At 38.7% G+C, this 15649-nt stretch overlaps 1 protein-coding gene across 1 annotated transcript in view; it reads left to right on the forward strand.

Annotated features, from left to right (window-relative positions):
• SHAS2 (hyaluronan synthase 2) overlaps window positions 1-14821 on the forward strand; it is a 30371-nt gene extending 15550 nt beyond the window's left edge. The window contains 2 exon segments of the mRNA NM_214053.1: window positions 11300-11401; window positions 13155-14821. Coding sequence (NP_999218.1) covers window positions 11300-11401; window positions 13155-14084 — 1032 coding nt within the window. The 3' untranslated portion in view covers window positions 14085-14821.

The raw sequence follows: 15649 nt of genomic DNA on the forward strand, positions 1-15649 counted from the left end.
CTTTTACATATTTACATAGGCCCTGATGAGAGGATAAAATGAAACTTTTAAAGGGATGGATAGGGAACTTACAAAGGATTGAAGAATGAAGTTCTGGGTCTGAAATGAGAAAACATCTGTTTTCATGTTTTGCCTTTAATTCCAATTAAAACAATTGCTATGTTTGTCATTTCTAATCAAGACGTCATTGTGTGGTTTTTCTTCCTTTTTTTCTAACCCAATTCTCCCAAAGCCCCTTCTCCCATCATCTTGTTTTGAATTTTGTTTGTTTCCTTGACAACTTGGCTTGTGCCTATCCATGAAAAAAATTAATACAAAATATGAAATGTTGGAGTAGGCTTTTTGCTAGTGCTCTAATGAGGCTTGAGAACTTTCTTTCCTTCAGGATGAAGCCTCCAGATAGAGGGACCCTAGTAATAGCTGTTAACTGGGCCCCGAATACTCTTGAGACTCTCAGCCCATTCAGAGCACCCAAAGCAAGGGTAGAAAAAAAAATCTTTTGGCATTCTAAAACCAGTAAATACTTTCCTGCAACGTCTTATTACACCCCTTGATATCTAACCATTCGTGTCATATATAAAAACAAATTTCATAAGGTCCAATCTAATATAGTATTCTCATCATTCTGACTGACACAGGGTCCAACAGAAAGACGGGGGGAGGTGGTTGAGGATACTGGCTCCTGAGCATTACAAGTGATTCGACATGGAGTTCAAGTCGATTAGGGATAGAAAGAAGCAAAATTCAGCTGCTAATACCCAAGACAGTGGGGGATGGGGATGAAATTAACCATCTGCTCATCCTTGCTAACCTGGTTGGAGACCACTGCTTAACTGTTCACAAAGATGGCCAGAATGATGGTTTCCAGTTGCAGCTGGGTCCTCTGCGATGGTCAGTGCTTTTTTCACTTGATCTTTTTTTTTCTATTTGTCTTTTTAGAGCCATACACATGGCACATGAAGGTTCCCAGGCCTACACCACAGCCACAGCAACGCAAGATCCAAGCCTCGTCTGCAACCTACACCACAGCTCCCGGAAATGCCGTATCCTTAACCCACTGAGCAAAGCCGGGGATCGAACCTGCAACATCATGGTTACTAGTCAGGTTCATTAACTGCTGAGCCACGACGGGAACTCCTCACTTGATCTTGAATAGATATCTTGCTTATTCCTCTCATGTCTATTATTTCATATCTTCACCACTCTCCTGGGACCTTAACCCCAAATCTTCCCTGCTTAACTGCTAACAGATGACCTTGCATCTCATAAAAGAGAACAGCAAAAGTAGAGCTCTGAAGGCTGTCATGATCTGACTCTTCTGCTTACAGTTTCAAGGGAACCCAACCTCACTTCCCATCTCAAGGTTTTAGCCTTTCTACGTACACTTCTTTTTTTTTAATGATTTTTTTCCCCAGTATAGTTAGTTTACAGTGTTCTGTCAATTTCTACTGTACAGCAAAGTGACCAAGTCACACACACATATATATATACATTCTTTTTCTCACGTTATCCTCCATCATGTTGCATCATAAGTGACTAGATATAGTTCACTGTGCTATACAGCAGGATCTCACTGCTTATCTACTCCAAATGCAACAGTTTGCATCTATGGCTACACACACTTCTGTGCTTTCTGGGATGGCTCCCTCTGATCTCTTGCTGAACAAGCCTTTATCAATTACCACCTCTCTCTCCCCTCTCATCCCTAGTCTTCTTTAGTAACTACTATTTCAACCTTGTAGCCACTCAATAAATGCTGACACAGACTCTGGAGGGAAGCTTTAGTCTAAGACAAAGCTAGTGTAGGAAATTCATACATGATGTGAGTGGCTGCTTCTAGAAATAAAGATGTAAAAACAGAAGAAAGATAAAGTGAGAAAATATGATATAGGGAATGAGAAGAAAGAAGGGGGGAGGATGAGGAAGATTTTCTTCATTGTGAATCAAAGTTTTTCTGGAGAAACTTTTTAAAGATGTACAAAATAAATGAGCGAAATTAAAATCATCTGCAGCAGAAGTGGGATGGATAAACTAGGAATCTGAGGTTAACAGATACAAACTACTGTATATAAAATAGCACAGGGAACTATAGTCAATATCTTGTTTTTGTTTTTGTTTTTCTGTGCCCACAGCATGTGCAAGTTCCTGGGCCAGAAATCGAATCTGCACCATAGCCACAACCCAAGCAACTGCAGTAACAATGCTGCATCCTTAACCTGCTGTGCCACAAGGGAACTCGAGTCAATATCTTATAATAATCTATAACAGAAGATAATCTGAAAAAGAATAGAAGCATCGGTATAACTGAGTCACTTTGCTGTACATCTGAAACATTGTAGATCAATTATACTTCAATTAAAAAAAACCATCTGGGAGTTCCCCTTGTGGCTCAGTGGGTTAAGAACCTAATAGTGTCATGAGGATATGGATTCAATACCTGGCCTTACTCAGTGGGTTAAAGATCTGGCATTGCCACAAGCTGCAGTGTAGGTTGCAGATGTGGCTCGAATCCTGCTTTGCTTGGTTGTGGTATAGGCTGGCAGCTCTAGCTCCAGTATGACCCCTAGCTCGGGGAGTTTCCACATGCTGCAAGCACAGCCATAAAAAGAAAAAAAAAAATTTAAATCATCTGAGGAGTTCCACTGTGGTGCAGTGGGTTAAGAACCTGACTGTAGAGCATCTTGGGTCGCTTTGGAGGAGGAGAGGGTTAAAGGATCCAGCGTTGCTGCAGCTGCAGCATAGGTGACAGCTGTGGCTTGGATTCCATCCCTGGCTCAGGAACTAGTATCTTTTAATATGTAGATTACATAATTGCTTTATTCATATCTCTTCATTGAATGTTGATATTACAAGGGAAAAAAACAGTATTGTCTGATGTGTGCATTAAAAATTCCCCAGGTAAAAAATATAAATAAGTATGAATATTTTAGAAATGGTAATATTATAGGAGGCAAATTTATTGTGAATTTAAACTAGCAGTACTGTAGCTATCATTGAGCAGGAGAAATAAATGTAAGACTGAGTCATTCATAATAATAGAGTTGACCCTCATTCATGGAATCTGTATTTGCAAATTAACCTACTGACTAAAATGCATTTAATAATCCAAAATCTATAATTGCAGTGCTTTTGCGATTATTTGCAGACATGTACAGAGTTGCCTGATGTGCATGTTCCCAGTTGAGGTCAAAGAAGATTTATGCTTTGCCTTTTTGTTCTAGCTTTTATATTGTAAATAAGTAACTCCTCATGTTTTTCATGTTTTTGTGCCTTTTGTTGCTGATGTACCTTTTTAAATGGTCTACAAGTGTAGCACTGAAGTGCTACATATTGTTTCTTAATACAAAAAGGCTGTGATTGCGTTATGGCAGAGTTTATTAGATGAGGCATGAGTTGCAGGGCTGTTGTATATGAATTTAGTGTTAATGAATTAACAATATCTGTTAAATAGGAGTTCCCATCGTGGAGCAGTGGTTAACGAATCCGACTAGGAACCATGAGGTTGCGGGTTCGGTCCCTGCCCTTGCTCAGTGGGTTAACGATCCGGCGTTGCCGTGAGCTGTGGTGTAGGTTGCAGACGCGGCTCGGATCACGCGTTGCTGTGGCTCTGGCGTAGGCCGGTGGCTACAGCTCCGATTCAACCCCTAGCCTGGGAACCTCCATATGCCGCGGGAGCGGCCCAAGAAATAGCAACAACAACAACAACAACAAAAAGACAAAAAAACAAAAAAACCAATATCTGTTAAATAAGTAAACACAAATAAAACAAGGTTAAGCCTTGATCACTAGACAAAAATGTGACCAGAGGCTTTGAGGAAGCTAACTCCATATTTCTGCTCGAAGCAATTTTTTGATATTTGCTAATTCCTGGTTTACGGAAACTTTAGTGCTACCATGAATAATGAGAATTGACTATGTAACATTTGATTGGTTTTTATTTTCTGAAAATTTCTGAAGTGTCATGTTGAGAATGGTAATGTGACTTCTTATCCTTCATTTCAGAGGATGAAATTAAGAGCATTTTTTAGAGGATTGAAATAAGAATGAGGAAATCGAATTTCTTGATTTAACTCTGTTTATTTGCCATGGGCCTCCACTGGTAGAACAGATGATTTTTGAGATCACTTCTAGCTCAAGACCTTAATTGAGTACTGTTTCCATTTCTTTCTAGCAACATACCTGTGCTTTGCAAGAGTGGGATCAAAACAAGCAAACCAAAAAGGAGTATATCATCAGAATCTTCTTTTCATTTTTATCTCTCCTTTCCCCAAAAGTTGGGGTCTTGAAAGTAAACCTTGATTCAAGGCCACCATAATGCAATTTCCTTATTCCCTTCTCTAGTATGAGAACTCTAATCATTGGAATAAGAGCATTTCCTGGCTTAAACTTTAGAGGAGACAACATTTGTTTTCTCATTTTTCCAGCTGCCTTGTCACCTTTGCTTTGCACCTTCTATAACTCTCATTCATGTATAAGCCTCCCTGAAAAAGAACGAAGACTAAACAACTGACTCCTTTTTCACCCTAATGTCTCAAAAGAATTCTAGGTTGCCTGAAGGAAAACAATATTTTTTAACCATTTGGGTAACACATTCTACTAAGGAAGGCATATATCTTCCTAATTCTCTTTAGAGTGACAACAAAGGGCTACCTTGTTTCGATGTCTGTGATTTACAGGCTTTCTATTGGCTAGATTTGAGATCCTATGTCATCATAAACCAAATTACTATAAGAGAGGACCATCCTCCCCATCCCCCATCTCCCCAAAGTTTCTTGCTTTTTATTTGAGGGCATTTGATTTTTCCTGTGATGGTTTTACTGATAAACTTCAAAAGTTTTTTTTAATCCAATTAAATTCTTAGATTTTATGATTTTGTTTTTACCACTCAATCTCTGAAAAACCATTCTCTAATATTTTTCCCTGGTAGAGAGCCCAAATGAAGAACTTTTACAGTGCATGCTTAATAATTCAACTTTTTAATTTAACTTTGTTGGGCATTGGACTAGGCATTAGTTTCTGTTGAATGAGTCATAGTTCATTTACAGTAATGAGAGAAAGGACCCCTTTCTTCATTGGACTAGTGTTCTTAGTTTGTACCTCTGGTTTTCATTGATCACTTCTTAGTATATTTGTCTTCCTTTAGTTGAGCATTTACTACAAGCTAGCTCTCATAAGTGCTATACATACATTGTCTAATTAATTTCTCAGACAATAAACTTATGAGGGAGATATAATTATCCTCATTTTCACCTGAGAGATGGAGATCTAGAAAGGTGAGATAAGGAGTCTAAGATTAAGAAGTTAGTTCAAGTGAACATAACTGGTCAGTGGTAGACTGGGGCTCAGATCTGTCTGACTCCAAGGCTTAGCATGATGCTCTCTTTCCTTTCAGTAGTGTGTTTACTGGCATGGTACTGTGAGGAGTTTACGGGGCTTGCACCATCCTATGTTTGCTAGTAAATAACTATTGGTGAATTTTTAAATTCTGGCCAACCTCTTTTCACAAAGGAAATATCTTGGGGGAAGGAAGAGTTAGGGGGGAATTTCCATTTACTATGTAATTAAGTTGTGGAAGGGAAATCAGGTAGTGGGATCATGACTAAAAGTAAATTTCAAACATAGAAGGAAGAGTCTTACTAGGTTAAGAGGAAAGGTCAAGGTTAAGAAAGGGTTGAGCTTTACAAGCCAGCAAAGGATGAAGGCAGTAGCAACAGAAGGGGTCATGATTTATTTTCAACCAGTTTGTGCCCTGAAGGCATTCAGAGTAATTAAGATTTCCTCTTGTTGTGTAGCTCTCCATGCCCTTTGAAGCAGTGTGGGGAAGGCAGAGATGAAGAAGCTACCAGTCGGTCTGAAAGGAAATATGTTTTAAAAAGTGAAATATGGAGAACTTGGCATTTTAGATTTGGGTCTTAGAATTTGAAAGGCATTTGGTAGAGTAAGTAATGGGAGATTTTTATTTAAACTACGGTAAGGTAGATTAACTTGATGAGTGAGGTAAGTTGGAGTGAATTTAGTCTAATAAGTTATGTAATAGGCAATGATAGTCTATATTTAACTGTCATAGATAGTTCCAGACATATTTGAATTTTTTCATTGTGGTAAGAGATTCTTTTTCTTTTCTTTTCTTTTTTTTAGGGCCACACCCACAGCATATGGAAGGCTAGGGGTAGAATTGGAGTTATAGCTGCGGGCTTACACTATAGCCATAGCAACACACAGATCTGCGCCACATCAGCGAATTACACCACAGCTCACAGCAAGACCAGATCCTTAACCCACTGAGTTAGGCCATGGATTGAACTCGATTCCTTATGGGTACTAGTTGGGTTCGTTACTGCTCCGCCACAATGGGAAATCCAAGAGATTCTTTTCTTTTCTTGTCTTTTTCCTAGGGTCGCTCCCGCGGCATATGGAGGTTCCCAGGCTAGGGGTCTAATCAGAGCTGTAGCCACCGGCCTACGCCAGAGCCACAGCAATGCCAGATCCAAGCCGCATCTGCGACCTGACACCACAGCTCATGGCAACGCCGGAGCCTTAACCCATTGAGCAAGGCCAGGGATCGAACCCGCAACCTCATGGTTCCTAGTCAGATTCCTTAACCACTGAGCCACGACGGGAACTCCAAGAGATTCTCGATATATAATCAATTCCCATATTCCTTTTAGTAATTCTCTCTACTGTGTCATCTATTTGTGGTAACGATCGTCATTATCTTTTACGTGTGGGCTTTTACTTACAGTATAAAAATCTAAAGATTATTACCCTATACTAATGGTGGACTTCCCTATGATCCTTTGTAATTACAAAGGACTTTTGTATTCCATGTCTCACTCCAGTATCATGGTGATAGTAAATGACTTATTCAAGGTCATAGAACTAGTGAGATACTGGACTCATGAATTGAGTCTTTTGGATTCTAAGGATTATAATAAGCAAATCTTGGCGAAAGAAAAAAAAATCTAGTTCGTTAATGTTTTATACTTTTAATGCAATAACTCTTACTTATAACCCATGGAGAAAGAGGGAATCTTTTTAAAAATCTGCTTGAATTAAAATTGGGGCTTAGAAGATATTTTAACTTTTTAATTAAATTTTATAAAAGAGAACCCTCCTCCCCACAATCAGTAATTTTAGACCCAGCCCAGGGTTGGTAAACTTTGCTTGCAAAATCCCTGATAGTAAATGTAGGCTTTGCAGGGCATATGGCCTTTGTTGCAGCTATTGAACTTTACTGTTTTCAGTGTGGAAGCAGCCATAGATAATATCGAAATGAATTTTCATGGCTGGGTTCCAATAAAGCTTTATTTTTGGACTCAGAAATTTGAATGTCCTATAATTTCCATGTGCCACTTCTTTGATTTTTTTTTCAACTATTTTAATAGGTAAAAGCCATGTTTAGTCTGCAGGCTATATCAACGGGTAGCAGGCTGAAATTGGCGTGTAGACCTTAGTTTGCTAACTCCTGTTTTAGGGAGAAAGGGGTGAGCATTAAATCTTGCCTAGAATAGGGAAGAAGGAAGAGCCATGGTCATTTGCACTTTAGTTGATGATTCTGTGGTTAAGACAGAGCAGGCTGGTTCCTCCCATGAACATCTTTTTGTCTTTACATTTTGCATTCATGTTAATCAAAATTTGATGAGTTTGCTTCCCTTATATCTCCCAGTGAGAAGTCCTACGACCAGCGATCATATAGTTTAAACAAATTAGAGTGATACATTCAGTGTGGACAGAAAGATGTTTTGATTTGCTCTCTAATCGTTTCCTGTGCAAATCATGTCCTGTGGTTTTTCTCAGTGTGAGGTTAAGCTCTTTGTGAACTGGTCTATGTCTCCCACAGCTTCTAGCCTAGAGCTAAATAGCCAACATTTATGAAGTTACACACTTGTCATTAATTGGGGAGGAGACCGTTAGAAACCCTGTTTCTACTAGGCTGTTTTTCAGAAGGGCTAAAGTTACACTTTTTAACACACTCATAAATCAATACCGTTCTGTCCATGAACATACGTGCTTTCACAGACTGTCATAGAGGGCGACTTTCTAATTGGCATTCTATCACCAAATAACATCCAGAAACTGAACTTCTGGAAAACGCATGAATCCCACTACAACCAACCCCTCCCAGGAGGTTCCTGAGAGCTTTCTCTTCTGACAGTTAAACTCTCCATGTGAACAATCTCTCTCAGAGAAGTTCTGGCACTTTGCTGTTGGAAACTGGGAGGGGTGGCACCAATTTACATATGGAGAAGTTTGGTTCGAGTTTAGTCCTTTCAAAGAGGCTGTTCCCTTGGCCTGCTTCTGCTGGCTAGCAGGCGGAGTTACTTGAACATTAATTCTAGATTGCCCCCTTCCTGTTGTTTTTAGTCTTATTTTAGCTTGCTGGTTTTCCCTTTTCCAGCTTGAGTCAATAGAGGTGGGTGTGGCCATAACTTCTCAGGATGCTGAGAGGTTGAAAGGTGGGTTGAACTTCTGCCTTCACTTTTTACTCTGCTAGTTACTGGGCTGCCAGGCTTGTGCCGTGTACACAAAACAGTGATCGACAAGGCAAGAGAGGCAAAACATGCTACTGGGGGAATCTGTTTAGGTTTCTGAGGCTTTGGGATTGCTCAGGCACAAATCCTAGTACTAGTAAAATTCTATTTTGCTGAATGGAATACTAATCCCTAGCGGCTCTCTAATTTTCTTCCTCTAAAGTAAGACCATGCTAGGCCAAAACAGAATGCTCCCCCCAAAGGGCCAGGAAGTTATTTAGAAAATACATGTTTCAAAATAAACAATTCAGAAATTAGTTTTAAAATTATAAGTTCAGGTTCAGGGAGGTGATGAATTCATTTTTTAATTGGATACCCTATATACTTTTTAATAAGATTTTTATTTTTTCTATTATAGTTGATTTACAAAGTTATGTCAGTTTCTGCTGTATAGCAAAGTGACCAAGTCATACATATATCATACATATATATATATGCACACATTCTTTTTTTCACATTATCCTCCATCATGTTCCAGCACAAGTGGTTAGATATAGTTCCCTGTGCTAGATGCACAGTAGGATCTCATTGCTTATCCACTCCAAATGCAAGAGTTTGCACCTACTAACCCCCAAATCCCAGTCCATCCCACTTCCTCCCCCTCTCCCTTGGCAACCGTAAGTCTGTTCTCCAAGTCCATGAGTTTATTTCTTTTCTGTAGATAGGTTCATTAGTGCCGTACCCTATATACTTTTTAAGTCATAAGTTGTAGGAATGCACTTGAATTACTGTTTTCATCAACATTCCTCCTTAATATATATTAATTAATAGCTTTTCAGAAAAAAGAACTATTAATAAAATTAAGACAGACACATTTTTTAAGACAGGACTTTTTTTTTTAAATGTTGGGATGTCCTACAATATATGTGAGGGACTCACGCCATATACATATATAAAGCTCCCATCAACTCTGAGAGTTCATGCTTCTAAACATTATTTTCATATTTTTTTCATTCCAAACTGATATATCAAATCTCTATTTTTATAAAGTCATTTGGAGAAATGTAAAAATATTTACTCGTGATATAAATAGACTAAATGTTGATTAAATTCATACATATAGCCAGACTACACAGGAAAATAATGGAATTGGAGATAACGCTCCTATCTCTACTGATCATATCACTTTTTGCTTGCATGTGGCTGTGAACCTGTTTCATTACATGTCAGCTTTGATCAGTTTCTATCTATTAGGGCCTGGCTGCATTCTCCAGAAAAGAATACAATGCTATTAGCATTAGTCAGGATAATGAGGTGGCTGTTCTTTTCCCACTTCTGATTTTCTTTGATTAAACTCCATCCATAGGTATAACCTACCTAATTTCTCCTTAAAAGAAGTGACTTAATCTGATTGGTAGAGCTCCCATTGTGGCTCAGTGGAAACGAATCTGACTAGCATCCATGAGGCTGTAGGTTCGAGCCCAGGCTCATTCAGTGGGTTAAGGATCCAGCATTGCCCTGAGCTGTGGTGCAGGTCACAGACACTGCTCCGCTCCTGCATTGCTGAGGCTGAGGCTGTGGCTGTGGCATAGGTTGGCAACTGCAGCTCTGATTTGAACCCTAGCCTGGAAACTTCCATATGCCTCAGGTGCAGCCCTAAAAAGCAAAAAAAAAAAAAAAAAAAAAAATCTGATTGTTGAATGTGGAAGGAGTAAGGGGTAACCCAGCCCCTCCCTCCCCCCTTCTGCCTACCACCAAGGAGTAGGCATCTGCATACCTTTTAAAGGTGTCCTTAGGAGGAGGCTGGCCCACTTAAATGCTATTTGGAACTGATGCATCTGACTCATTCTGGGGGACATAATTACAAAGGCTGCTACTCCACAGATTTAAGCCCTATTCTCCACGTAAGCTTTATGAGTACACAGTAATATTTTGGTTTCTCATCTCCTTTATTCTTTTTCATTTTCCAGTAAGTTTATAAATCAGCGTGGAAAGAAAACTACAATTTATAATCCTGCACCTTTGGCCTCTAGTAGAAATTTCTGTGAGCAGTTCATGGGTATAGACAAATCCTAATAGTCTTCTTGAAGCTGTAGCTGGTTTGGTTTCCAGATTGCCTTTTTGGCCTATAAAAAGTTTATTTTTAAGAATAACAAGTAGCATTTCTGGAATAGTTTAAGGTAACTTACATGTGCTTTTGTTTATAAAGAGCTAGGTGAATATTGAACATGCTAGAATAAAAAAGTGGTCTGACCATCAAGCTAATTTTCATTCTGATAGAATGTCATCTGCTAAGCCTAGGTCATATGGACATCTTGCTTCAGAATTACGCAACCAGCTGTAGAAGAAGTATATTCACCACATTAAAATATTTTCACTGTTAAAAGTGCTTCCTTTTCTGTATTATCATAGGAATTTCTGCATCATTCAGACCTGAGGGATAAGATATTTGAAAGCTTTATCTTACGCAATTAAAAAAGGAGAGACATCTGTGGTGATCAGTGAACACATTTTCACATCCTGGAAACCTAGGATATTACTTGGGAACATCCTTGGCAAACTGGGCAACGCTGGTCATCAACATGACACGCCTACCTCATCACTTCAGCTCTTCTGAAGTGTTGTTAACTGAACTACTGAGCTTGCAAGCTCTCTGTATGGGCTGTAATATAACAAACTCTATCGTCCCCATTATAGTCCCCATTATACTTGCTTGTTGAGGCCTTGTGACAATAAGGCTGAAAACATAATGAATATGCCCCGTTTTGACTGTATGGAACACACTCATCATCTTCTTTCCTTTAACTCATTTCTTACCTTCCATGCAGGTTTGTGATTCAGACACCATGCTTGACCCTGCCTCATCTGTGGAGATGGTGAAAGTTTTAGAAGAAGACCCCATGGTTGGAGGTGTCGGAGGAGATGTCCAGGTGCGTATGGCTTCCCTTTTTCGCAGGAGTCGTTTTTAGGAACCCCCTCACTCACTGCCTCCTCGAACATACATTTATTATCACACACTAAACTCTATGCCAGGTATTATTTCTGGTGCTGGAGAAACACTAGAATGTGCCTTTGATCTGCTTTGCTTTCTCTTCTGCCATCTAAATTGAAATAATCTAGGATTTCTTTGCTTAATCCTATAACACATGTATGTAGTGGCTGAAAAGCTATATAAAATATGATATAAATATGTAATGATATCTCCCATATCTTCTTGAGCTACAACTTAACGTTCTGATAAAAAGATGTCGGAACTCATTTAGTATGAGGGTTAAAAAAATGGAAGTATGGTAGAGAATGGATTCTCTATTGTATACCTATGTATTTAAAAGCTGAGCAATGTGTGGTTGGTCAAAAATCCAAATTAGAAAACAAAGGAAAAAAGGGAAGTGGCAACTCAGATTTGCAATTGTGAAAAAGTCAAAGAGGAGCTCCCATTGTGGCTCCGCCAGTTAAAAACCCAACATAGTCTCCGTGAGGATGGGGGTTCTATCCCTGGCCTCATGCAGTGGGTTAAGGATCTGCAATGCTGTGAGCTGTGGTATAGGTTGCAGATGTGGCTCGGATCCAGTTTTGCCACTGTGGTGTAGGTTGGCAGCTGCAGCTGTGATTTGACCCCTAGCCCAGGAACTTCCATATGCTACAGGTGCAGCCCTAAAAAGAAAGTTAAAGAAACAATTAATTAACCTGAGTTTTCCAATTATTACTTATTTCCCATTATTTGCCCTCAATGGAGAAAAAAAATTAGTGAAGTAAATAGCAATGAAAGTGATTTGAACTTTGTGGAATAGGACAACAAATATATGAATAATAAAGTGAGTCTTGTGCAAAAGTGCAATTAAATTTTAGTAAAAGGTGAGAAGCACATGGAATTTAGGCATCGTGCTGCTGTATGACCCCTTTTGTAAATGCATGGTACGAGTGAAGGCAAAGAAAATGCACTAGATGGACAAAGGAATACTTGGGTGACGAACAAGAAGCATGCAAAACCCAGATAAAAACTGAACAAAATTGAAACAGGGGAGAGAATTAAGAAATACTGCCCTGAAAGCTGATGATTTTTAATAGCCTTTATATAGAACATTATTTCGGGATTTTCAAGTTTTGGGGTGAAGCCATAGCAAACCCTTTTATCACTGGCATTGCTAAAGGTGGGGATGAAGGAGATGAAGGAGAACAATAGTGTTTTTACTCATTACTAATTTTTTACTCATTCCAAATTTCATAGCATGAAATTATGAGAAAAATTTTAACCAGAGTTAAAAATTTTAACTCTGGATGAGTAAAAAATTAACAGAGCAGAAGAGAATAGGACTTAAAATTTTTCAAATATTGGATGGTAAGAAAGAGTGGGAGAAGAATGTAAGGGCTGAGAACTAATGCCTAAAAAGACTCAATATTTTAACGTAACGACAAACGCAAGAAGTAAAACACACAGCAAAAAGAGTACAGAGTGATGAAATGGAAAAAAACATTGTCAGTGAGTCTTAACATATAACACACAGCTTAACAGATTAATCCAGTGGTACATAAAGTAAAGTAAAATCATGTGAAAAAGAAGAAAGAAGCCACATTGAAGGCTAAAGAAACATCATTCCAGGCGCTAAACTCACAATGGAGCCGATTTGGGTGGCATTTTTAGCTGAGGTTGACCTTCATTTACTTATTTTCTTCTTCCTACAGATTTTAAACAAGTATGATTCCTGGATCTCCTTCCTCAGCAGTGTGAGATACTGGATGGCTTTTAACATAGAAAGGGCCTGCCAGTCTTATTTTGGATGTGTCCAGTGCATTAGTGGACCTCTGGGGATGTACAGAAACTCCTTACTGCATGAATTTGTGGAAGACTGGTACAATCAAGAGTTTATGGGCAGCCAATGTAGTTTTGGAGATGACAGGCATCTAACGAACCGAGTGCTGAGTCTGGGCTATGCAACAAAATACACAGCTCGGTCCAAGTGCCTTACTGAGACGCCTATAGAATATCTCAGATGGTTAAACCAGCAGACCCGTTGGAGCAAGTCCTACTTCCGAGAGTGGCTGTACAATGCGATGTGGTTTCATAAGCATCACTTGTGGATGACCTATGAGGCAGTTATCACCGGGTTCTTCCCTTTCTTTCTCATTGCCACAGTAATCCAGCTCTTCTACAGGGGTAAAATTTGGAACATCCTCCTCTTCTTGTTAACTGTCCAGTTAGTAGGTCTCATAAAATCATCCTTTGCCAGCTGCCTTAGAGGAAATATCGTCATGGTCTTCATGTCCCTCTACTCGGTGTTGTACATGTCAAGTTTACTTCCCGCCAAGATGTTTGCCATTGCAACGATAAACAAAGCTGGCTGGGGCACATCTGGAAGGAAAACCATCGTTGTGAATTTCATAGGACTCATTCCAGTGTCAGTTTGGTTTACAATCCTCCTGGGTGGTGTGATTTTCACCATTTATAAGGAATCTAAAAAGCCATTCTCAGAATCCAAACAGACAGTTTTAATTGTTGGAACGTTGCTCTATGCATGCTATTGGGTCATGCTTTTGACACTGTATGTGGTTCTCATCAATAAATGTGGCCGGCGGAAGAAGGGACAACAGTACGACATGGTGCTTGATGTATGATCTTACATTGTTTGATGTTTGCAGTTACACTTGCAGACACACACAAAACCTTAGTTCCTCTAGGGACTGTACAGTATTGTGGCATCAGATAATGCCACCCAAGGAGACATATCACTGCTGCTGGGACTTGAACAAAGACATTTTATGGGTTTATTTTAATTCTGCCAAAGTCAAATGATACATCAAGAAGAACTCAGATTTAACCTGTTATTTCTAGGAAAATGGGAAGAATTCTTTGTTTATGCACTTTTTCCTTACTGTACATCCGCCTAACAGTGTTTTGCCCTATATACCTCACTAGTCATGCTTTATGTGGGTTATCATGGAAGAAAAGGATTTCGGAAACTCAAGGAAAAGTTCTTTCAACATATACAACCTAACTTATGGACTGTGTCGATAGCTAATTTTTTTTTTTTTTTAAAGAAAGGTTTTTCTGTTTAACTCTACCAAATGAAATGCCAAAGGAAATTTTACAGGCCATTGGCTGTGCTGTATTTTTATATAATTGTACTGTGTTTTAAAATTTTGTATGCCAATTTTAAAACAAATTTTGCATATTTTATATTTTACTTCTCTGCCAAAATACACCTGTTCTTCCTTTTTTTAAAAAAAAAATGAAATAAAATAGGTTCTGAAAAAATTCATACTTAAAAAAATCCTGCCCAAAATGTGAAGCTTGGTTGACTGATGTTGTTCATGATAGAAAGAATAAAATGTGTCTCTCTCTCTCTCTACCTTTAAAATGGAATAGTTTATTTCTGTGAAAAAGTATTTAAACTTTCAATATTTTACCTTTTTCATTTCTTTTAGAGAAGGTCAATATACCTGTCACCCTTCAGGAGTAGAAATTCATACTTTTGTGTACAAAAAAAGAAACCATTGAAAAATCAAGGCCAAAGGGGTAGAAAAGTGCAATTTTTTCATAATAGTAAGAAAAGGGAATGCTAGTTCTAATCACTAAGCATCCAGCACTGGACAAAACCTGAGTATTGAAAATAAGTAAGATTTGCAGATTCACACAGTGTGTTCTCACACCGTTTTCTCAGGCTAAGTAAAATCGGAGAGTGGAAAAATTATCTGTATAATTTCGACAGATACAATGCAGTTCATCATTTTGTTCCATGACCTGTATTCACGGAATCCTGCCCTGTAGGTATATGTTACCTACTTTTTTTTTTCCAGCTTGTCAAGTCACTTTACTTGTTAGTATGAGGTTTATACGGGTGAATGGGATACATTATAATCTGGATAAAGCATACAGATTCAGAATTGGCAGAATCAAGCTCTAAGCATCCTCTTTTACTTTCTAGGGAACATTTTTTTCTGAATTACACAGACAATTGCTTCCCCTCTCCTGTTCTTGGCCGACATAAGTGTGTTTACCTAGATGATGTGATATCAAGGATTTAAGAGTTGTATCCAGTATTGGCACATAAAAAAAAAAACTGATAGACAGGTACCATGAGTCTGGTTAATTTAGATACGCCAAGGCCTCAGTTATTCATTTTTGATTTTTGACATGACCCATCTTGCCTTGTAGCTGGTGCTGTGTAGACCTGTGTTAA

The sequence above is a fragment of the Sus scrofa genome, chromosome 4, assembly GCF_000003025.6.
Source record: "Sus scrofa isolate TJ Tabasco breed Duroc chromosome 4, Sscrofa11.1, whole genome shotgun sequence".
NCBI lineage: Eukaryota > Metazoa > Chordata > Mammalia > Artiodactyla > Suidae > Sus > Sus scrofa.